The sequence below is a fragment of the Hyaena hyaena genome, unplaced genomic scaffold (genome assembly GCF_003009895.1).
Source record: "Hyaena hyaena isolate Hyena2069 unplaced genomic scaffold, ASM300989v1 scaffold_90, whole genome shotgun sequence".
Lineage (NCBI taxonomy): Eukaryota > Metazoa > Chordata > Mammalia > Carnivora > Hyaenidae > Hyaena > Hyaena hyaena.
In genome coordinates, this window is record NW_024080722.1 from 832,385 (window position 1) to 857,551 (window position 25,167).

Genomic DNA, 25,167 nt, shown 5'->3' on the forward strand with positions numbered 1-25,167 from the left:
GTTTTTCATGATATGCAATTTGTAATCAAGCCCTCCTCTAGTGAAGGGCTTAATCGGCTACTGGTGCATTTGCTCCTTTTTCCTGGGAACCACAGCATAAACAGGAAGTACATGCCTCTGGGGCTTATTCATTGCGGAATGGAAAAAATGAAGCTGTGGATTTTCTCAAGGATGATTTAGAGAGGAAGGATCATTAAAGTAGTGTATTCCCCTCCTTATCTTCGCCAAGAGCCTTGTAAACCAAATGACTGCCACAAGCTGCCCTCCACACCCAGGAAAATACAAACAGTTCTTTGCCCATTTGTGACCGGAAGTCAGCTTTACAGCCCTGCTTCAGGCTTTTATCACATACCAGGAAAGATGGTCAGCTGCTGTCTTAACACCTGTTAGAATCTTGCCTGCTTCACTTTCCATCCTGACAGCCAGAAGCCTCCAGAGCTAAAATCACAAAGTCTACCATTTCATATTAACCAAATACCACAAGTGTTGGGTATTAGCCAAATACTGAGCAGACTAAAAGAAAAAGTGCACAAGGGACATCTTTGTGATGATGGCATAGCTCTGTAGCTTGATAGCATTAGTGGTTACACCAATCTATGCACGGGACAGAAAGGCATAGAAACACACACACACACACACACACACACACACACACACACACACCTTGTGCCACTGTCAATTCCCAAGCTCTGATACCTACTAGGTAAGTAAGGTGTGAGTAACCATTGCGGGAAAAGTGGGTACAGGGACACATAACCTCTCTGTACACTCTTTGCAACTTCCAGTCATATCTGTTTATTTCAAAATAAAATGTTTTTAGAAGTGCACCTTCTTGGGTACATCGGCATACTGACCGTTTCGCATCTGCACAACTCAGTGAGAATAAAACATAGCCAGGTTTTCGAGTGTAAGGTTTCAGCCAGCACCCAACACGAAACTTGTGGCTGGGAATACCCTCGCAGCTGCTTTGCCTGGGGCTTCCTTTCTGACCTCCAACACCGCCTGATCCCGTCTCAAATTGAGGTCACACCTCAAGATCACCTCTTTACAGAGAGGCCTTCCCTGCGCCCTCTAACCAAAGCAGACGCTCCCTGCTACTCTGAGTACCTCGGTCCCCTCGCTGCATTCCTTGCACGTGTAAAGATCTGGTTAGTTTACTTGCTCGTCGCCTGTCCCGCCGCTCGCCTATAAACTCCGTGAGGGCGCGCACCGCGTCTGCCCCTCGCCCCCCTCCCCGTACCCCCCCCAAGGAGCCCGCTGCTCGGCACGTGGCAGGTGCTCTGGAGCCTGTGGAATAAACGCACCTCCCTGAGAGTCACTCCCTCCAGCTCCAGGGTGTCGCGTCCGTTCCTCCCGCTCGCAACCCACTGGTCCCCTCGGCCCGGGGCCCTCGGTGCCTCCCTCTCCGCCACACCGGTGCCCCTCCGCCTCCTCGCCTCCACGCAGACCCCACCCGACCAGGGAGGGCGCCATTTTCCTCTAACTCGTCTGCCCAGAGGGCTGCCCCGTTTGCCCCTTTTCCTCAGCCTCCCTCCTCAGCCCCCTCCCCAATATCTTCAGTCACCGTCCGGCGCTCTGCGGCGCCCTCCCCTCCTTTCCGGTGCCGCCCCTAGCCTGGAACCCTCGCCCGCGGCCGCCGCGCCTCTCACACCCCGCCCCTCAGTCCGCGGGCCGCGCGGGAGGCACCCACTTTGCTGTCGCGCGGGAGGGGCGGGAGGAGGGCGTGGCCTCTTCCATACTGAGCTTGGATTGGCCGGGCCTCGGGGAGGGGGCGGGACTGCAAGCTGGGTCTAGTTCCCGGGTCTCCGCGGGGCGTACTTCGCGGCTTCGGCTCCGGCTCCGGCGACTAGGACAGGACAGCGTTGTCTCCGGCTCCGGCAACATGGCTGAGAAGCGGCACACAGGGGACGCCGAAGCCCGGAGGCTCCCCGACTCCTTCAGGGGTGAGCCCCGCGCCGTCGCCCGCCGCCACCCAACCCTTCCCTCGCGAACGAGCCCCAGCCTGGGAGTCCCAGGCTCGTCTCCGCCCTTTTTAAGCCGTGCGACCGCTGCTTTAAGCTCCGGTGACACCGAGAATAGCGAACCCTGCTTCGCGGGCTGGGGGGTCAGGTTTAGGGATGTTAGGGTGCAGAGTGCACAGCGGCGTGCCTGGCACACGAGGGACGCACCCACTGCAGGGCACGTTTCCAATACCAAAGCCATAACAGGGGCCCGAGTGCTCCAGCGGTTGCCTCATGGCTGGCCCTGCACCCCCGCTTTGCGGTCGTTATCTCTTGGCACGCATGCTGGCAAGGAAATGCTTAAGTGACTCGCGGCCGGCGAGTGATGGAGCCGGGGCGCAAGCCTGCACCCCACGCCCAGGACCCCACTCTCCTTCCCACCCATCCCCTCGGTGGCCAGCCCTTCTGCCAACCAGCCAGCCCTTCTGCCAGCCCCATGAGTGACCCCCCCCTTCTCCGGAGCTGGAAGGAATTCCTGCTCCCCCAGCCCCACCCACCCTTAATTTCATTTTAAGAAGCAAGACCGACCTGTGAGATTTTGCCCCTAGCCCCTCACATATGTTTGCAAAGAAAAGAAAGTCTCTTTTTGGCATTCTTCCTCTCTCTTTCCAGCTTCACTTTCTGCCCTATCCTGCCCCCTCTCTACTCTCCTCGTCCTGGGGACCTCGTTTTTTACGCTTTTGTTTCTCACAAGGAACTCAATAAGTACCCCCACCCTACCAGGGCCTTCCCTGTCCTGAAGGCAGAAACCACTCGAGTGGCTCGATTTTGTTCCCCTGTGAAGGAACTAATACTCTTGAGAGGGTTATCACCTTGAACCTTTATTGGCTAACTCCTTGGGGGTGGGGGGTGGGGGTTACAATAGAGGTGACAAACCTCCAGGGGTGCTGGTTCCCTCCCTGGGGCCTTGCTCATAGTGATCCGAAGGAATTATTTGTGAGGATGGAATTTCAGGCAGGATGATATACTGAAAGACATTTTAGGGGCCTGGGTGGGCTTTTCCAGCACCCCACAAAGGACACTATAATGGACTTAATTTCTTCTGATTGTTTGTAAAGACAGCCCTGTCCACCCATCTAATTTAAGTCCCATTTCCTTTGCCCAGTGCTCCTTCGCAGGAGCATCAACAGAATTCTCCCTCACTTTTCTCTGCTAAGCACCTTGGAGAGTTATCTTCCCAAATCAGCAGTGTAACAGTAAAGCTGTATTTGAAGCAACTGATACTCGAAGGGGTTAAATTACTTCAGAGTCACACAGTTTATAAGTAATGGAGCCATATTTTAAATCTGAGTTTGACTCTACAGCTTGCTGTCTGCCTCTTTCATAGTGGGTTGTCTTTTCCTACATAGGAAGGTGGGGGGGGATGCTCTCCTCTGTGCCCTGACCTTCTGGTGGGAGACAGAAGGACGGTGAGGACAGTGTTAGCAGTTTGGTGAAACTGTTACCTGTTTGTAGAGGTTCTTCGGGAATACCCATGATATTTATTCTTCATGTTCCCCTTTTTGAGTTGCTTTTCGTGATCACAGACTAGGTTCCACTTCTAAGTTCTTTTTCTTGGTTCTATGATTAACTTTTTTTTTTTTAAAACAGAAATGTTTTTCAGAATCTAAAGAAGACTATGCGCCCCTCAGAAAATTATACATACCAAAAAAATTTTGCATAGTCTGAGTTGTCTTTAAATATATATATACGTGTGTGTGTGTGTGTGTGTGTGTGTGTGTGTGTGTGTGTAAACCTTAGAGAGCCAACACAGGTACAAAAGCCATTACTAGAATTTATTAAATAGCAGTGGATTGATTGCTTGCCACGTGTCAAACATAGCCTAAGTGCTTTACAAACATTATCTAATTGCAACCCTCTAACAACTCCACAAGGAAAACATTACCCACCATTTTACAGCAAGGAAACGAGAGCTCAGGGCAGGAGAATCACACATGTGTGTGATTCAGGGCTAGGTTTCAAACCTGGGCTCTGGTTTTTCCAAACCATTTTCCCTATCCTACAGCTACCTACAAAATGTATGCCCAAACAGGAGCACCTGGGTGGCTCAGTTGGTTAAACGTCCAACTTAAGCTCAGGTCATGATCTCACGGTTGTGAGTTCAAGCCCCGAGTCCAGCTCTGTGCTGGCTGCTCAGAGCCTAGGGGCTGCTTTGGATTCTGTGTTTCCTGTTCTCTCTCTCCCTCCTCTACTCCCACTCTGTCTCTCTCTTTCTCTCTATCTCTCTCTCTCCGAAAATAAATAAACATTAAAAAGTTTTAAATGTATATCTGAACAGAGGGCTTTGTCAAACATCAGTACTTCATTGAAGGTGAGAGACAACAAAGAAAGCCCAGAAGAACCGAGCTTCTATACAGACCTCTTGAATAATACATCCCCAGAAGGCTGCTTCTGAAGGAAGCAGTGGAATATAAAAGCCCAAACACTATCCTGTTAAGATTTTGCTGACAGTTAGTCTTAGGAATGTAAATATGACCAAACCCAGGCAAGACCACTTTTTCTTAAAGACAGTGCATTCACTTTGTAATGGTATAATGCAGGTGGATTACAAAGAAATGTATTATTGTAATTAAGAGTCATGTCAACAGAATATATTCCTTTGGGAGAATGCCTGAAAATAAGCAGAATCAAGGGACTGATTTGTTTATTTCAGTTGTACAGTTCTTCAGATTGGGGAGAACTTTGTAACTTCTTTAATAATTAATCTGAGTTAAACCATCAATGGTCATAAAGTAACTCAAACCAGTGACCAAGTGTACTAAAGCTGGCTCATTTATATATATATAAATGGTTGTCACGATAATACACTATAAAATGTGGAAAGAGAAAAGGTAGAGATTATGGTCAATAGCAAAAAGGAAGTATGTGTCAATTCTCCTTCCTCCATTCTTTCTGAATCTTTGTCTGTATTCTGAGGCTAGTAAAGGCCCAAGCATTTGGCCTGATGTTTCAGTAGATTAGCCTTTGAAGATGTGAGCGATAAAGTATCTGTCGTAAAATATCACACAATAAAAATTATACCAACCTTGCCCGGTTGTAAATGCACTTATGGTAAGGTGGCATAGCATAGTGAAATGGGGGTGGAATTCAGAATTCAAGGATCTGAACTGAGATCTCAGTACCATCACTTACTACCTGGGTCACCTTGGGCAAGTCTCAGCCTGCTGAGTCAATTCCTCCTCACTACCTTGGGCATAATCTTACCGCAGTAACTGTCTCCCAGAGTTTCAAGAATCAAATGAGAAACTTTAACAGTGACTATTCAGAAAACCTGGTAAATTATAGAGGAAACTAAAATTTATGGACAAGAAGTTGTATGAAAGACAGTCCTGCCCAAATGTGGTCTGTTTCTCCTCCACAGACAGAGTCCCCAGGCAGATTGTTAGTCTTGATATTTTCTTTGGGGTGTTTAGGTCCCAGAAGGTTAAGTCACTTACTAAAAAGTTTATTCCTACAAGCTGTATCAATATGATCTTAACGTTATGATAAAAATAACAGCTGCTGTTTATTGAAAACTTCCTAAGTGTCAAGCACTTTACTTTTGTTTTTATATGAGATGAGTATTGTTCTTTTCCCTCATGTTACTACTGAGAAAAGCTAGTGGTAGAATTGGAATCTGACACCAAAATCCTGAACTCTTAGCCACTGTTGAGCTTGTTGGCCTCGGTTGAGAATTGGGAACCTTATGATTTAGTTTCCTTATGCAACTGTTCCCCATTTTTTTAAAGTAAGCATTATGTCCAATGTGGAGCATGAATTCATAACCCCGAGATCAAGAGTTGCATGTTTGCTGACTGAGACAGCCAGGAGCCCCTTGTTTCCCACTTTTTAGTGGGATGTTGCCCTCCAAACACTTTTATGGGAAAAACTTAATTGTAGATGCTTTTAAGATGTCCAAGTAAAGGAGCTGGAAAAAAACAAAAAACAACAGAAGTAGGAGGGTTTTGTTCTCTTAATATATTTCAGGACTAGTCTAAATGTAATTAACTTAATAACATTATGAAATTGTTTTCCTCTCCAGTTTTTCTGGACATGACTGTTTTTATCTTGCCAGCTGTGGGCCATATTCAGGTCACACATACTCATTCTGACAACTGCTTTGGGACAGAGGACGGTTCTGAACTGTATTCTGGGGGCTTGTCTGCTGACATGTAGATCCAGCCTGTCTCGCCTAAAGGCTTGTCCTTCCCCCAAAGAAACAGCAGACTCACTCAGCTCATTCAACAATTATTTACTTGGCAAATGTTTTCTGAGTACCTGTTATGCTTTAGATGTCTGTCATGTTCGCTCATTTACTCTTCATACTAACCCTCTGAGGAGCTACTCTTTTTTAATGAGTAGGCTGAAGTGCAGAGAAGTCAGATACTTTCACAAAATCACATGACTAATATGTGGCAAAGCCAGCTTTGAAGCCATCACGCTGCACTGTTTTAAGAAGACCAAAATCTGTGAAGAAGGTAGACCTTGAATAGGATAATTATAAATAATTATAAATGTGAGATATACATATATATGTATATATATATGTATTTTTAAATAGGCTCCACGTCCAATGTGGAGCCTGAACTCATGACCCTGGGATCACGAGTCGCATGCTCCATCCTACAGAGCCAGCCAGGCACCCCAATAAATGTTTTTTTAGAGAGGGTGAAGGGCTATAGGCAATTAGGAGATGGGGGTCCTATTTAAGACTCAGGAGGTTCAAATTTAAAATTACCCATGACACTCTCACCTCTTTTTCCTCCTGCTTTATGGCTAGAAACAGTCAAATGAAGGAAAGCTACAGAAAATACCCAAGATGTTTGGGAAAGAAAATATTTACACATATTTAAGTTCCTTACTGTTTTAGAGCTAAGCAAAAGACTCCCTTGTATTGGAAATCTTCCTTAAAAGGAATTGTCCATTCCCTTTTTCTTATATTTCATGGTAAATACATTTTAAGATTTGTGATTCAGATCCCATAATGGTTCACCAGTATTGGTTCTTATTCTTTTTTTTTTTTTAATGTTTATTTATTTTGAGAGGGAGAGAGAGGATCCCAAGCAGGCTGTGTGCTGTCGTCACACAGCCCAAAACAGGGCTTGATCCCACAAACCGTGAAATCATGACCTGAACCAAAATGAAGAATCAGACGCTTAACTGATGGGGCCACCCAGGCGCCCCAGTATCATCAGTTCTTTTGATCCAGTATATGTAGCCACGTATGGCTTATATTAAATAGTTTGTAATAAGGAGGAAAATGTACCGTCTCCAAGTCATGGCTCTTAACTTGATATCATCTGGCCTGTAGCCACTCCAGCCCAGAGAATAATTTCTTCCCTAGAGGTTCAGGATTAGGGCATTCGAAGAACTGTAAACCATGCCTAATTAAAGTAATCATTTGAAAGATGGATTATAGTATGTGTTCCTTTGCTTTGAAAGCCTCCAATTAAATGCCATTGTTTCTTTAACATGCATTTATTGAGCCCCTATTGTGTGATCAGCTCTGCCCCTCTGTCACTCCACCTGGTGTAATGTTTCTCTCTGTGGTGTGTTGCCTTCATTTTTGTTTCTCTCTTCACTTTATTTTCCTCCATTTCTCTTCTTGTCCTTTTCTTCTGTTGTTTCCTTTCCTTCTTGTCTATGTAAATTCCAGGCATTTGAAAAACTCAGTCGTACTAAAATTTTGATTATATGTCATCATTAATGAAGTATGTCTTATATTTACATTTGCTTATTTTTCTGTCCTTTGGCCTGTTTCCACCTTGAATTTTTACTTCATCAAGTCTTTTAGAGCCCTTGTTTTATTTTTTTAAAATTTTAAAAATGTTTTATTTATTTCTTAGAGAAAGAGAGAGAGAGAGAGAGTGTGTGTGAGCAGGGGAGGGTCAGAGAGAGGGAGCCACAGAATCCAAAGCAGGCTCCAGGCTCTGAGCTAGCTGTCAGCACAGAGCCCGATGCGGAGCTTGAACCCACGAGCGTGAGATCATGACCTGAGCCGAAGTCAGACGCTCAACCAACTGAGCCACCCAGGTGCCCCTAGAGCCCTTGTTTTAAAACAAAGGAGAGAGAAACGGAGGATCGGGAAACTGTAGCCTTACTTGAAAACCTGAGAGAAAGATCAAATATATTATTTAACTCATGATATTCTCCTCAAATACAGAGCTAGGACTTAGACCAGGGATGGGCCATATAGCCTGTGGACCAGATCTGGCTGATTGCCTGTTTTTCTGTGGCCCACAAGCTAAGAATACTTTTTACATTTATAAGTGTTTTTTCTTTCCCAAAAAAGGAGAAGATTGGGACACCCAGGCGGTACAGTCAGTTGAACATCTGATTCTTGATCTCAGCTCAGGTCATGATCTGACGGTTCCGGAGCTGGAGCCCTGCATCGGGCTCTGCACTAGTGGCACGGAGCCTGCTTGGGATTCTATCTCTCCTCTCTGCCACTCCTCTGTTTGCACGCTCGCTCGTTCTCTGAAAATAAATAAACCTTTTTTTTAAAAAAGAATATTTTGTTATGCATGAAAATTATGTGAAATTCAGATTGCCGCATCCATGAGATTCACTGGAACACAGCTCGCACACCCGTGTGCCTGTTACCTGCGCCTGCTTCTGCAGGACAGTGACGGCGACAGACCGTCTGGCCTACAAAGGCTAACGTTTCCGGTTCTTTACAGGAAAGTGTGGCAAATCCTGACGTAGACTCTCTGGTGAGGGATAGCGGTGGCCAAAAAGAACACTTATATCCTGAATATTTGTGCTTTTAAGAAAAATTCAAAAATTGCCAAGACCTTTCATTTCCACCCACTGTTTCCCCTTAAAAAAGTGCTGTTAGGACCATGCTGTTAGTATGTGTTTTTGAGGCCAAATTCCTAGCCCTCTTATCTCTCCCCACCCAGACTGCACTGTTCTTGGCAATTCACAACATGAAGTGTTTCAGTTGCATTCCGGGAAAGGGGAAGGAAAAGATTGTCCTTTAAATGCTGCTTTTCAGGCATTGCAGCAATCCTTAGGCTCACCCTTTTCTTCCTTGTATGTAATAACGCAGATGACTCTGAGTTAGATTTTCAGATATTGTGTAAGACCTTTCTGGCCTTTCCCTGAAGAGGAAATCTAACCTCTTGAACTTTAGAATAAAATCTCAGTGATAAATGGAATTTATTATTGCACATGATCTCCAGTGATGCCAAGTTCAGTAGACCTTAAAGTGAATCAGCTGATACCATATCATTAACAACATGTAGTGCTCTGAAATTATGCCTGCGGGATCCTTTTGCAAAGATTATTTTATTGCTTTTTTTAAGCTAGCCCAACAAAAATTACTGTACAACTTGTGGGGTTTTTTTTTTTTTAATTTGTTTCGTGATTTTGTTTGTTCTGTCTCTTCGCAGAAAGTCTTTTTGTTTTATTACTTTGGGACTCCAGGAGGAATATTTCATACCTACTTTACAAATTTTTGTAAATATTTAGAAAGGTATATGAGGAACCTGCTTGTGGCCAACATGTGATAAACAATGAGTAAATGGTTATTATTGTTAATTATAAAAGATACCTCCAGAATGAGAGAAATTTAAGAATTGTGTGATTTCATCTTTTCAACAAAATTCATTTACATAGCAAAGATGCTTGGAAATTTTGCTAAGTGTATATGCATTGAAGCACAGTTTCTGTTTGAGAAAATTAGAACCTAATTGTTCATTAGAGGGAGCAATGGAATATTATTCAACCTTTAATAATAAAGAATATGTACTGACATGAAAAGATATTCATAATTGGGGAAAAGCAGATTGAAAATTATTATGTATAACATTTTTTTTTAAAAAGTAGAATAGGAAAGGTTTAAAAGACAGAGAGCAAGGCAGAAAATAATTGCCATCTAGAAAAAATGAAGGTATAGATCATTTTTTCTTTTAAAATAAGAGAAAAAAATGATGTTTTTTAAAATCTATGTTAGTCCCCCGAAGATAAGCCCTATTTGAATATTCAGTTAAACAGTGTTCATGTATAAACTTATATCCATTTTCAAAACCTTGCTTTGATTAGTTAAAAATTTATTTTGGGGCACCAGGGTGGCTCAGTCAGTTGAGTGTCAACTTCGGCTCAGGTCATGATCTCATGGTTGGGTTTGAGCCCCACATCGGGCTCGCTGCTGTTGGTGCAGAGCCTGCTTCAGATCCTCTGTCCGCCTTTCTCTTTGCCCCTCCCTCCTCTCAAAAATAAATAAATATTACAAAAATTATTTTTATGCAGTTTTCAGAAGAGTTTTATAGTAAAAGAAAATATAAACCACGGCCAAGCAGTGTCTACAGCCAAGTATCATGGGGTCACAAATCTTTAGGAGTATCCCACCTGGCCAAGTACGAACACATATATCAACCAAAATATCTCAGGAATACCGACTGCTCATCATTTATCTTTTACCTCCTACATCTAGTAGAGAGGATGCAATCTTCAAGGTAATGAATGAGAAACTTGAAGGAAATGAATTTCATGAAATTTAGGGGAGTAACTAAGAATTTCTATTCCTCTGGCCCATGAATGGTAGACGACAAAGAGTTCATTAGTAGCTTGGTGAAGTATAAGCCTCACTCACCTCTCTGAGGAATGTGACTTGTGTACATACCTTTATGAGCTATAACCAGATGGGGAAGAATTTCAAGGGTTGAGAATGGGATAGTTCTAAAGGCACCAGAATAACATGAAATGGTGCCATTCCCCAGTGTACACATAGATTTTAATTGAGTTTTTAATCTATTTATTTTGAGAGAGAGCAAGCAGGGAAGGGACAGAGAGAGAGGGAGAGAGAGAATCCCAAGCAGGCTCTGCACTACCAGCGCAGAGCCCAACACAGTGTTCGAACTCACGAACAGTGAGATCATGACCTGAGCCAGGATCAAGAGTCAGATGCTTAACCAGCAGAGCCACTAGGTGCCCCTGCATGGATTATTTTCAGCTGAGCACTTGAGATGTGAAAGTCCAAGTCCAGTTTTCCAGATATACACCTCTTTCTTATTGCTCTTGATTTGTAATCCCGTATATTCATTTGGGAATTTTAAAAATAATGTCATAACAGAAAGTGGGCGCGTGCACACCCATGCACACAAATACACGAAGAAAGACTGGGCTCAAATAAGAGAAGAATAAGAAGAAACATCCCTGCCCTCAGAAAGTTTCTAGTCTTATATATTAAGGACACAGAGCTTTGTACTTTGACTGGAGAGGGGAGGTTTGGGGCAGTATTTTAGTACCAAATGCTGTCAGAGAAGTATTTGACCAGTCTGTTCCTTGTTTGGAATCCATTTCACTTTGGAAGCCTAGACCTGAGCCTGGCAAAGAGCCTTGAGACTCTTTTGCTATAAATAGGCACAACCGGAATTAAGAGGCCTTTCCTCTGTACGAACATCAGATTTCATTCTCAGAACTCCTGCCATACTTTCCCAGTCTGGATCCTGTCTTGAGAAAGTGCTCCAGGCCCGAAAACATTTTTCATGAGGATTTTTTTTTTTTTTAATTCAGAGACAGAGGACCAAAGGAGTGAATTGACTTAGAACAGAGGCTCTGGAGCAAGCTGATCTATGTTCAAATCCCAGATCCTCCTCCATCGTGTGACCTTGGGAAAGCTTTCTTGTTTCAGTTACCTCCTTTATAAAACAGAATTAAAAATACTTAACTTCAGGGGCACCCGGTGGCTCAGCTGGTTAAGCATCCAGCTCTTGATTTTAGCTCAGGTCATGACCTTGTGGTTGGTGAGTTGCAGCCCCACTTTGGGCTCTGCCAGTGACAGTGCAGAGCCTGCTTGGGATTCTCTCTCTCCTTCTCTCTCTCTCTGTCCCTCCCCTGCTTATGCATGCATGCTCTCTCAAAGCAAACAAACAAACAAACATTAAAAAATAGTTTAGGGACACCTGGCTGGCTTAGTCAGTTGGGTGACCAACTTTAGCTCAGGTCATGAGCTCAGGTGGGTTCAAGCCCCAAGCTGGGTTCTGTGCATACAGCCTGGAGCCTGCTTTGGATTCTGTGTCTCCCTCTCTCTCTGCCCCTCCCCTGCTTGCCCTCTGTCTCTGTCTCTCTCAAAAATAGCAAATAAAGCGTTAAAAAATATTTTAAAAAATACTTAACTTCACAGGGCTTGGAAAGAGCAAAATGAGATACACATCTAAAGTAACTGAACACAGTGCCTATAACAAACCATTTAAAAATGGCTGCTGTGATTATTGTCAGTTGTGATAATGCCTGACGGAGCTTTCTGCACAGGCAGCCTTGTGGCCTTGCTTGGAGTACCCTCACAGTAACTATGTCTACGACCTCACACATTTTAACTTAGAAGCTTCCAGGAGATGAACTTCGAGCACTTTTATTCAAGTATGCATAGGACATTTGTTTACCTCCCACTATGACACAGAATCAGAAAAACTGCAAAGTCCTATATAACATATATTCCTGCTCCTTCATCCTGTGTTTCAGAGCACTTGACCTGCCAGCTTGTGTCTCTTCTTTCTCAAGGTCTCAGCCTGAACACTGCTTATTTCTTGACCCACCATTTATTCAAAAGCCTGTCTCGCTGTTATCTTTGCCCTTCTGAGCCGTAGCACGTGCCTGGCCTACCTCTTCCCCCCTTGCCGATCTCCCTCTCAGTATTGAAACCGCTCCCGGAAATAGAGCAGACCCTTTCAGTGGTTGATAAGAAAAGTGGTAGTTTCTCTTGGCCTTCAAAATCCCTCTGCCCTCCACCAAGAGGAAAAACTAACTAAAAATGAGGAAGACTCTGGATACAGAAAGTGGAAAAACACAAGCCAGGAAGTGAAGGGGGTTTCCCAGGATGGTAGTGAAAGGCGGTCACTGGGACAGCCACTCACACCACCCAGGAGACCAAGTCCAGAGCTGGCTCCAAGAAAGACTCTTAGCAGGTGAAATTGGTGGAGGACCTGACCCTTGGGAGAGGAGATTGAGATCATTGATGAGCGGTTTGAGGCTGAATCAATAAGTACATTAAAACCTAAGCAAAGGTGAGGGGGCGCCTGGGTAGCTCAGTTGGTTAAATGTCTGATTCCTGATTTCAGCTCAGGTCATGATCTCATGGTTCATTAGTCTGAGCCCTGCATTGGGCTCTGCACTCACAATGCAAAACCTGCTTGGGATTCTCTCTCTCTCTCTCTCTCTCTCTGCCCTTCTCCTGCTCTGTCTCTCTCAAAATAAATAAATAAAATAAACTTTAAAAAAAACCCTCAGCAAAGGGAAAAACCAAGATAGTGGAGAAAAACAAAAAGTTGCATGGGACAGAAAAATGAATTAGATGTCCCTGTGTGGCTTAGTTTTGAATTGCATTTATATATGCATGAAATGTAAAATTGTATCATGAGCACACAAAAATTATGTAATTAGAAAGATGGGTATATTTATGGGGTGGGGCAAAGCTAAATCCCCTTCCGCAGTGGAAAGTCAGTGTGTAATGCTCAAAATGAAGAAAATAGCAAGGAACAAAATCAGCATATTATTTAGAAACATGGGGGTAATCTACCAAAATACTCAGCCAACAGAGCAGTTGCCTTTGAAGAAAGAAAAACAGAGAGGTATGCAGGGGAGTGCTCTCTTTTTGTATTAGTCTTATAGAACTTCTGGACTTTTTAAACTTTATGAAAGTATAACTGATAAAAAAATTAGAAAAAGCACAGATGTATAGCAACAAAGGCTGAAAAAGAAGGTGAAAATAATAGAAGGGAGAAAAATAGGTTACACATTTTATTTCTTTATAAAGATGTGTGTGTACAAGAAAAAGGTTTGGAAGCATACTTACAAACTCTGGATTGAGTAATTTTCCCCTTCGTCTTCATACATTTCTGAATTTCTTGCAATGAGGAGTGCATTACCTTTGTAATAAGACAAAGAGCTATTTCATGTTACAGGAAAGGAAACAATTAGGAAAGTGGGAGGAAAACTGTGTCCCAAGATGTTTCCCATAACGTTGTTAATAATGTATGAAGTCAGGAGCAATGTGTCTAATAATCAGGAGAAGGGTAATAAATCATGGTGCATATGCCCAGTGAAATAACATGTAGTTTTCACCTTTAGTTATGCTGTACCCTCGGCTTACATGCTCTTTGCCTTCCTTCTCCTCCCTTTTCATTGGTTTTTTTCCTTAACCGTTATATCCTTCAAGAAGCCCCTCTGAGTACCATCACCATCGCCTACCCACCCTAGCCCTGCTCTGTCCCACCTGTGTGAATTACCCCTGTTCTGTGTTTTCAGAACGTTCTGAACAGAACGCTCTATGTCTGCACTCACCAACCCATGTTATAATGATCTGTTTGTCCTGTCTACTGAACTTTAACCTTCCTGATAGCTGGGATTGGGTCTTACTCTCTTTTACCCCTTCAGTGCAAAGCACAAGCCATAATAAATATTAGGTGCCTAACAAATGTCCGCAGGATAAAAAAAAATAACATAGACAGCCCTTGTCATGTTAAGTAGATTAGAAAAAGTAGCACCAGGGTGCCTGGGTGGCTCAGTTGGGTAAGCATCTGACTCTTGATCTCAGCTCAGGTCATGATCATGTGGTTCATGAGTTTGAGCTGTGCTCCCAGCACAGAGCCTACTTGGGATTCTCTCTCTTTCCCTCTCTCTCTGCCCCTCTCCCCGGCCCTCCCCCCTCCCCTGGCTCATGTGCTCTGTTTCTCTCTCTCTCAAAATAATAAATAAAAAGAGAAAAGGGAAAAAAAGTAGCACCTGCACTTCAGGGCTGTAAGGATTAGATAGGAAAATCTGTGTAAAATGCTCTGATGACCCCCAGTATAGGTGTGTTCAGTGAACAGAGGCTGAGGATGGTAGCATTGTGCCAATAATGATGAAACGATGATGAGAGCTGTGTTTTTTTTTTTTCCCACAGATAGCCCTAGTACGGGCCTTGGACCTTGTGGCTGGATTTTGGTGGCTGTCTCGTTCTTGTTCACAGTTATAACTTTCCCAATATCAGTATGGATGTGCATAAAGGTAAGGAATATTTCACTTGCGCCTGGAAAGGGGTCAAGCCCTAACTACCTACACCTCCTTTGTGTGTATGTGGGTGGAAACGAGTCAGAGAGATACCTGCTGGCCTATAATTCTTTTTCCTTCATGTCTCCTTTAGAAGGTTCACTCTAGTCACATATTGTAATGGGACTTTAGGACTTCTTTTCAGGCGGTCCTTTCTCATAGGTTAAAAGTAAGGATCACCATCAAGGTGCCTGGATGGCTCGGTCGGCTGGGCATCTGACTTCAGCTTCGGTCGTCATCTCCTAGTTCAGCACAGAGCCCACTTCAGATCCTCTGTCTCTCTCTCTCTGCCCCTTTCCAGCTCACACTCTTTTCTCTCAAAACAACAACACAAAAAAACACGAGGGCATGTTCATGTTCTCCCAGCGCCAAAAAAAGAGTAAGGCTCACCATTGGAGTCTGGGATGTAGGACGGCCCTGTCCAGACTCAGGAAGCTGAGAGGCTCCATTGTTTATCGTGTGACCTTTGCCATGTTTCCTTCCTGTGAAATGGGAGGAAGCAGCAATACCCACTTCGTACGGCCAACGTGAGGATTAAAATAATGTATCCAAACATGCATATCCCAACATGGCACATGGCAAATGACACCTAAATGCTGGTTATTTTTTCCATGAAGTTATTAATATTATGACAAAAAACTATCATTTACATATTCCTAAAGATATAAAATATACTCCAAGAATTTTCAGATAAGTTTATTATTTTGATTTAAGGAATCGGGAGACAAACTAGGGGAAACTTAGCTTTTTTTGTTGTTGTTGTTCTTTATTAACAATGCGTGAGTAACTGACTGATGATGTTAGCAGCTGAGGAGTAAAGTTATGGATTCGCTCCTGGATACTATCCTATACTTCCCAAATTTTATACCATGAATATCTGTTGCTTTTATAGTAAGTTAAAAGAGCAAATACATATCATGCTTGGGAGGGATAATTAAACATTGGACATGTGATTTATAGATGCTGTTTGGATTTTATTTATTTCTTTTTAATTGTTCTTTCTTTAAATTTTATTTATTTTTGTGAGAGAGAGAGGGAGAGAGAGAATCCCAAGCAGGCTCCACGCTGTCAGCACAGAGCCTGACGTGGGGCTCAAACCCGTGAACCGTGAGATGACCTGACCTAAAATCAAGAGTCAGATGCTTAACAGACTGAGCCACCCAGGAGCTCCATTTATTTATTTATTTTTAAGTTTTACGTATTTAAGTAACCTCTACACCCAATGTGGGGCTCAGACTCATAACCTCAAGATTAAGGGCCGCATGCCCTTCTAACTGACCCAGCCAGGCACCCTGATACTGTCTGGATTTTAGAGGAAAAAAAACAAAATAGAGGCATCTAACCTGTTTTCAGCAGAAATACATATCTAAGAAGCTGTTTATATTGGGTGCGCCTAGGTAGCTCTGTTGGATAAACACCAACTGTTGGTTTCGGGTCAGGTCATGATGTCACGGTTTGTGAGTTCAAGCCCCACATCGGGCTCCGTGTTGATGCACAGAGCCTGCTTGGATTCTCTCTCTCCCTCTCTCTCTCCCCCTCCCCCACTTATGCTCGTTTTCTCTCTCTCTTTCTCTCTCTCTCTCAAAATAAATAAACTTTAAAAAATGAAGCTGTGTATAAATATATAGTGGATATAAATATTTGCACCCCTCGTGTTAAATTATTATTTGTGTTTTTAACCTAGATCATAAAAGAATATGAAAGAGCCATCATCTTTAGATTGGGTCGCATTTTACAAGGAGGAGCCAAAGGGCCAGGTCAGTATAAGGGTCCTGGGTATTTGATCTGGAGACTGAAATTCTTCCCCCCGTTGATATGAATTCCCTTCCAAGGGCCCCTTCTCTTTTGGCTCAGAAAAGAGTACAAGTGTAACAATAGCAGTGGCGGAGCCAGTCTTGCCACAATCACCCTTTCCTTCCCGCAGCTCCCCTCCTCTTCCCATCTGAGCCGATAAGATTATTTTAGGCCAGGAATAGTGACAGCCATGGAAGCCTGAGCATGAGAATTCCTACTACGTGAACGGCTTTCCGTCATCGCTTTTGGCAAACTTCACTTAAGCCCCTAGTGCATGCCAGGCTCTGGGAATTCAAGGGAAACTAAAATATAGTTCGTGCCCCCAAGGATAGATAGTTCATGCCCCCAAGGATCTTGCGCTCTAGTGGACACCAAAAAGCAAAACGGTTACAACCCCGTGAGATAAGTATTATGATCAAGTAATTGCAGTTATCTGTGGAAGCCAAGAGACATGGGACTGACCCGAATTAGTAGGCTGAGACCGTGTTGGCTGAAGGTGACATCTTGGCTGAGTCTTGAGGCCTGGATAGGTGTGGGCCTCAAGGGAGGTGTTCCCTGCAGGGACAGCAGCAGGTGTGGAGCCATGTAGAAGAGAGCACGGCAGACCCAGGGAACGGCCCAGAACAGCCCAGCAGGAGCACAGAGGGGACAGGAGAGGGGCTACAGAGGGCCTTGGGCGGCCTGGGCAGGACCTTGTGGCATGTGTGCAGGGCTCTGCAGATCAGGAAAGACTGTTGTGCTTACGGGCCATAGGAGAGAAATGGGAAGATGCTGGAAGCCTGGGGAAGGATTGCATTGGTGTATGTGGAAACAAGATGGCCAGTGACGGCAGAGTAAGGAAATGAGATCACAGGCCTGAGCGGCAGCAGTTTGGTGGGGAAAGTAATCAGGAGGGTAGCATGGCTGGCACCCGGCCCACGCCCCGAGACGTGGCTTCTTTCCGTAGGTTAAGTGGATTCTGGAAGAGCGGAAGGGTTTGGCGCTGGTGTCTCTCCATAGCTTTCTTTCTGTGTCTCTTTGTTGCAGGTTTGTTTTTCATTCTGCCGTGCACTGACAGCTTCATCAAAGTGGACATGAGAACTATTTCATTTGACATTCCTCCTCAGGAGGTAAGGTTGTGTTTTGCTATGAATAATAGATGTCATGTGTGAAAGTACTTGGCAATGAGAGAGGCAGAGGAGAGCAGTGAGAGCACAGGTGGAGGGACTGTCAGCGGTCACTATTTTCCAGCTGTGTGACTTTGAGCAAGTTCCTCAACTTCTCTGAGCCTTAGTTTCCTCAGCTGTAAAATAAAGGCTATAATAGTAGAACTTACTTTATAATGTCCTTGTGAGGACTGCATGGGATGTCATATGTAAAGTGCTTAGAACAGAGACTGATAAATGAGCAGGTGCTGTATAAGTGCTTCTTATTACAAAGTGTAGCATAATGTTAACCCAAGTGCTAGCATTTTCATACTTGTCATCATTTTTACAACCACAGTTCTCTGCTATGGATTTCTGATAGAAAATCCAGTGTAGGGGGTGCCTGAGTGGCTCAGTCGGTTAAGCGTCTGACTTCGGCTCAGGTCATGATCTCATGGTTCATGGGTTTGAGCCCCAGGTGGGGCTCTGTGCTGACAGTTCGAGCCTGGAGCCTGTTTCGGATTCTGTGTCTCCCTCTCTCTCTGCCCCTCCTCCCTCTTGTACTCTGTCTTTCGAAAATAAAACATTAAAAAAAAAAGAAAAGAAAATCCAGCTTAGTACAATATTCTTCTTAAGGTTCTTGATTAGACTCTAGATAAATTGGTTAGAAGCCCAAGAATTAGGAACAGCTCATTTGACATCTTAGATAAAGGATATAATGTTTTATAACCATAATGACTTCATGCTCTTTCAGTGTGTTTCACAAGTAATATCACAGTTGAAACTCACAGCAGAATCCCTGGAAAGCACGTAGCTGCTGTGGGGCAAAGGGGTCCCACCAAACCACAGTGGCAGAGCCAGACTAACGTCTAGCTTTTCGTGGTCCTTGCCTCGTGCTTTTCCCACTGCTCCATGCTCCCGGGACCCAGTGATGGCCAGCCTGGTGCACATGTCCAGGGAGGCATCATAACCTTTGCAGATAGGACGCCTGAAAATGGTATGAAGGGAGGAAGAGAAGAATACTGTCAAGTGTTTCCTGGCCAAAGGCCAGCTACTCAGCAGGGCAGGGGAGCCTGGCCACGTTGCCTTCTCTTCTCCCCAAATCCGGACACCAGCACAGGAGCCTCCTTGCTGGTGCCGATCCAAGTAGGGGTTGAGGTCAGACTTTATAATCCACACGTACATAGGGACACGAGGAATCGCTTTCACCCACAACAACAAGGCTGGGAGCTGGGCTGTATTCTCTGCATGGTTTCCCATCTTTCAGGGAAGGTTGGCTCTCAGAAGGAGCCCTTTTCAGGGTAGCTGGGAGTCCGGGCATTTTCCTCCATAAACATTACAGGCATCTGGCAGGCTTGCTGGAAGCTTCTGCCTTCCAGCTGCCGTCTTGTTTCTTGTGAGCCGCTGACTGCAGAGCAGATTGGAACTTGGCAAGCTGTCCTTTTTCCGATCCCCTGTGAACTTAATATGAAGGAAGATAAATACTCTGCCTACAATAAACAGTAGGAAGAGAGGCCACAGCTTTAGAAAGCTCTGGCGGTGGCAGAGTCACGAGGGCAAGAAATTGTTTAGAAATGATACACATTTTCCCATCACATCATGGGAAATAATTAATTTTCACACAAGATGGTAATATACTATTAGAAGTATTTTTAGATTATCAGGAAAAGGATTACTGCTTTCATGCCTAGCAGGGACAAAATAGCTATGTAATGCCATTAATTATTATTACTTGCCATTTACATAGCTCTTTACACTTTTTTTTTTAAGTTTATTTATTTTTGATTGAGAGAGAGGGTGGGGGAGGGGCAGAGAGAGAGAGGGAGAGAAAGAATTCTAGAGCTGTCAGCCCAGAGCCCGAGGCAGCGCCCGGACTCATGAACCTTGAGATCATGACCTGAGCCAAAATAGAGTCGGGAGCTTAACAGACAGAGGTACGCACACTCGCCCCTTTTCACTTTCAAAAGAGCTTCATTCACAAACATCTTACTGGACCTTCAAAGAAATTTGAGCAGAATCGGGCAGTGTTATTAGCGCCATCTCACAAATGGGGACTCTCTAGGTCAAGCAGTTTAAGAGCCTCACCAGGGATCACGAGGAGGGTACAGCCCATCCCTGACCCTCCCTCTGTGCTCAGCACCAACCACTGTACCTAGGATCACATTTTGGTTCATCTACCATTTATTCACTACCTGCTGTGGATCCAGCATTCTTAGTGAAACAAAGACAGGCTGCTCTCAAGAAATGCACAGTCCAGTAGAGAAGCAGTGATGTCAGTCAACAGTTCTGGCCGCTGCGCAAAGGGGACAGTGTTTAACTCCTTGCCTGGCAAGTTTCACGGAGGAGAAGACACTTGAGCTGTGTCTTGAATGATGAGTAACAATGTGCCAGTCGCATGGCATGCCGGAGAGAGAGAGGAGAGGTCACCCAAGCAGAGGGGACTCCTGCACAAAGGCCCTGGGACATGCGACGTAGTGCATGTGGGGCCCACACCTTGTCCTGTATAGAGTGTGCAGGAGGGAGTGAAGGAGTGAGGCCAAAGGGCCATTGGTCAGAGGGCGCGTATGCCAAACTGAGGAGCCGCCCTGAGGGTGGGAGCAGGAAGCACTGGCAAATTACGTCCTGGTAGGCATCTTCGTGCCGCGTGTACAGTCGATCCGTACCCTGATCTCACCTATCACCACATCCCCCACTCACGTTTTGTTCTAGCAGAACTGTGCTACTTCTGTATAGTTCGGCAAACCTCGCTCTACCATTCCTCTGTGCCATTTTGTGCGCTATTCTCTCCAACTTGGATACTCTCACACCACCCTCAAAAAATCGTTACTTCAGTGTGCCTGGGTGGCTCAGTCGGTTGAACATCCGACTCTTGATTTTGGCTCAGATTATGATTCCAGGGTCATGAGATCGAGCCCTGCATCAGCACTGAGTGTGGAGTCTACTTGGGATTCTCTCTCTCTCTCTTTCTCTCCCTCTGCCCCTCTCCTCTGCTCATGTTCTCTATCTCTCTAAAATAAAAAATGTAAAGGGGCACCTGGGTGGCTCAGTCGGTTGAGTGTCTGACTTCAGCTCAGGGCATGATCGCATGGTTCATGAGTTGTAGCCCCATGTCGGGCTCTGTGCTCACAGCTCAGAGCCTGGGGCCTGTTTCAGATTCTGTGTCTCCCTCTCTCTCTGCCCCTCCCCTGCTCATGCTCTGTCTCTGTTTCTCTCTTCCCATCAAAAATAAACATTAAAAAAATTTTATAAAATAAAAAAAATTTAATTTAAAAATTAAAAATTAAAATTGTTATTTCTTCCTTGAAGATGCAGTTCATGTACCACCCCTGCCACCTACAAGTGTCCTTCCTTTGCCCCATAAAGTCTCCCTTCGTTCCCATCTTCTTTGAAGGCACAGCTCCTGCTGCTGCGTGGTATCTCGGTATTTGTTGAATAACTGAATGAATTAATAGAATTAAGGAATAAGTGAATGTATTTTATTAAAATTCTAAATTCATACTTCCTGATGTTTTGTTGTCTTAGTCCATTCGGGCTGCTACAACCAAACCCCATAGGTTCTCAGGAACAACAGAATTTATTGCTCACAGTCCTGGAGGCCGGAAGTCAGGGAGCCCGCAGACTCAGGGTCCGAGGGGGGCCCGCTTCCTAGATCCTAGATGACCCTGAGAGTTCCACCCTCATGACCTGATCGCATCCCAAATGCCCCACTTCCTACTGCCACCATGTTGGGGGTTAGGCCCCCGCCTCTGAATTATGAGGGACACAGACACTGAGTCGAAAGCACTTACTAGAGAAAATCAGTTGTTTAAGGTGTTCCGTGGGACAACATTCTTAGTCATAGTAAAGAAGGAGTTAGTCGGCCAGCGTAAAACCGCTTCCTTCCTGTTACAGATCCTCACCAAGGATTCAGTGACCATTAGTGTGGATGGCGTGGTCTATTACCGCGTGCAGAATGCAACCCTGGCTGTGGCCAACATCACCAATGCCGACTCCGCAACCCGTCTTTTGGCACAAACAACTCTGAGGAACGTCCTAGGCACCAAGAACCTCTCTCAGATCCTGTCTGACAGAGAAGAAATCGCACACAACATGCAGGTGAGGTGCACGCCGGCTCTGGGACCCGCCAGAAACTAAAGGAGGAAGCAAAGGGTCACTGGTTGTTTGACAGGTTTTTACTCATCCCAGTTGGGAAACCGCTGACCAGCCTTCTTTTCTTCATAGAAAGGTTTTCTCAAACTTTATCTGATGGAAGGGAATATTTTTCACAAAAAGCTCATGGGTTACTAGCTCAGAGGCCTGCATCATTTTTTTTATTCCCTTCAGTGTAGGTTTTTTTTTTTTCCAAGAATTAATATTAACCTTTTTCTTTAGTATAATAAGTCAGAGTGCATTTTGCAAGGTGGTGCAGGTATGTTGAATTCTCTGGGTGAGGCCCATGATCTCCTTGTAACTCGTATGCTTTCCAGTCTTACGTGGGTAATAGATTACAGGACAAACCTGACTTCTTCAAAGAAGATGAAGTGCCCAAATCTGATATCTTGTGACTTACAGCAGCGTCACTGCGTGCGGGATCTGTGACCTTACCTGACGTCCACAACCACCGTATGAGACAGGAAGTAGGATTTCGTTCCACCCATTGTAAAGGGGCGACGCTGAAGCAGAAAGAAGTGATGTGGCTCACACGGAGTCACGTTAGATTGGGGGCCAGCTGGCCACCTGTTTCTGTTAGTAACGTTTTCTGGGGATGCGGCCGCTCGCGCTGGTTTATGGGTTGCCCACAGCTGGCGCCCACAGGGGCGCCGTTACACAGCTGTGGCAGAGACCAAAGCCAGAGAACGACTGTCTGGCCCTGTTAGGAAAAGTTTGCCGGCCTCTGCATGAGCCTCTGAGGACTAGAATCCAGATCAGCTCCCTGGGACCCAGCCCCTACCTCGGCCCTCTGTCCAGCATAGCGCAGTGACGTCTCTCCCGGCTCTCCCCCGGTGCCCTGCCTGCCTCAGACCCCAGTGCTCTCCCCTAGGCCTCTGGGCTGCGCTGAGCACTCTGGGCTCACCTCCTCTCTTCCCAACAGTGTACCCTGGACGACGCCACGGACGACTGGGGGATAAAGGTGGAGCGCGTGGAGATTAAAGACGTCAAACTGCCCGTGCAGCTCCAGAGAGCGATGGCCGCAGAGGCCGAAGCATCTCGCGAGGCCCGAGCCAAGGTAACCGTCCTTTCCTCGTTTCCTCGCTCCCCTGCTCTACGGTGCCCTCCCCTGCGCTGCCTCCGCAGTTTGTTTTGCCTGTCGAGTTTTCTTTTTAAGGAAAACGTGGTTGTTATAAAAATAGAAATAATCTTAACATGTTTAGTCAAGCTGACAGCCTCTCTATCCCTTCAAGCCACGAGCCCCCCACGGGGCCACCTGTCGCGACAGCTTAGTGTGTACACCAGGGTTTTATCTGACTAGGGTGTTCGACTGCTGGCTTGTTTATTTTGCGGAAGTAGGGTCACACCACGTGTATTGTTCTGTTCCTTGGTCCTTTCACTTAACGTCATCCTGCGAGCACATCAGTGTGTACAGGGCCACCTCGTTCTTCTGTGGCTGCATGGCCCCCCCACGTCCCACACTTCGTGCTCCGAGTCCCCCACTCAGGACAGCTGGGCAGTCCAGTCAGTGTGCTTACATTTGTTCCTTCCCTATCCTGTTTTTTTTGAAATTTATTTATTTTGAGAGAGAGAGAGAGAGTGACAGTGCAAGCAGGATAGGAATAGGGAGAGAGAGAAGGAAAGGAGAGAGAATCCCAAGCAGTCAGCACAGAGCCCAACGCAGGGCTTGAACTCACGAACTGTGAGATCATGGCCTGAGCCAAAATCAAGAGTTGGATTTTGGATGCTTAACTGACTGAGCCACCCAGGTGCCCCAGTTCCTTGCCTATTTTTGTCTTCGCTTTCATTCTCTCTTTTCTCAGGATTCTCTTCTTTCTTGCTGTTCCTGCTTCCTCTCTGTTCTCTTTCGTTTTTTTCACCCCTCTGATATCTGCGTTTTTCCCTCTTTCTGGTCATCGCCATCCCTGTCTGCCTCTTGAGCCCACATGGGTGCATGCCCCCTAGAAGTGTTGAGGAAGTATCTATTCATCCCACCCAGAAAAGAGAGTCTCGAGCTAATTCATGAGGGCACAGGGCTATCTTGCCAAACCCAAGGATGGGAAGAAGTCAAGTCCCATCAGGAAAGGATGATGCCAGGGACTGCAGTGTGGTCAGGACCACAGGATGCTAATCATTCCATCTCCCAGGCCTCATCTCACTGCTGACAGCTGGAGGGTGGAGTGTCGACTCAAGTTTACACACCTCCCTCAGTTGAACTCTAAGGCGGATGGACCAGCCTTGATTCCAGATTCATAGCAGAGAGATTCTCTTTGGCCAAAGTTTGGTCAAAAGGGCAAACTCAGGGGGCGCCTGGGTGGCTCGGTCTGTTAAGCATCTGACTTCAGCTCAGGTCTTGATCTCATGTTTTGTGGGTTTGAGCCCCGCGTCAGGCTCTGTGCAGAGGGCTCATAGCCTGAACCTGCTTCAGATTCTGTCTCCTCTCTCTGACCCTCTCCTGCTCACACTCTGTCTCTCTCTCTCAAAAATAAACATTACATTTTTTATAAATGGTCAGAAGCAGATATTAATTAGGTCCCACAGCCCCTGGCCTATGAATGGGCGAAGGAAGAGGGTCAGTCTTCCTGAAGGGATTGCTGTGGACTTGACAGATCTCACAAGACACAAGGGGCAAACCACTCCATTGTTGTTGCTGGAAAATAATAGTAGGGGCTCCTGGGTGGCTGTTGGTTAAGCATATGACTTCGGCTCAGGTTATGATCTCACGGTCTCTGAGTTTGAGCCCCGTGTCAGGCTCTGTGCTGACAGCTCAGAGCCTGAAGCCTGCTTTGGATTCTGTGTCTCCCTCTCTCTCTGTCCTTCCCCCACTCACACTGTCTCTCTCCCTCTCAAAAATAAACATTAAAAAATTTTTTTTAAAAGAAAGAAAATGGTAGTAGCTGGAGATAACCAACTAAGCACAGAGCCCTGCCCCCTAGTAGGGTGCCCTTTAAGCCACCAGTTGGGCACTGTAATTTCTCAGCCAGCATCAAACAGAATAGCAGATCCTTTGACACACTATACCCAGAATTTTCTACTAACCAGGATTGTTAGGTTTTCCTAACATGATAATTGATGCTTATGAGGGTGACCTGGTGACACTGCAGAACCCT

The 25,167-nt window shown here is 45.3% G+C and overlaps 1 protein-coding gene across 1 annotated transcript in view; it reads left to right on the plus strand.

Moving 5' to 3' along the window:
* The first annotated feature begins 1,805 nt into the window (after positions 1-1,805).
* Positions 1,806-25,167, plus strand: part of STOM (stomatin) — a 29,362-nt gene continuing 6,000 nt past the window's right edge. Inside the window, exons 1-6 of the mRNA XM_039234665.1 lie at positions 1,806-1,943; positions 14,866-14,969; positions 16,696-16,768; positions 17,832-17,914; positions 21,821-22,024; positions 23,001-23,135. Of these exons, the coding sequence (XP_039090596.1) occupies positions 1,883-1,943; positions 14,866-14,969; positions 16,696-16,768; positions 17,832-17,914; positions 21,821-22,024; positions 23,001-23,135 (660 nt within the window). The 5' untranslated portion in view covers positions 1,806-1,882. The remainder of the gene's footprint in view (positions 1,944-14,865; positions 14,970-16,695; positions 16,769-17,831; positions 17,915-21,820; positions 22,025-23,000; positions 23,136-25,167) is intronic.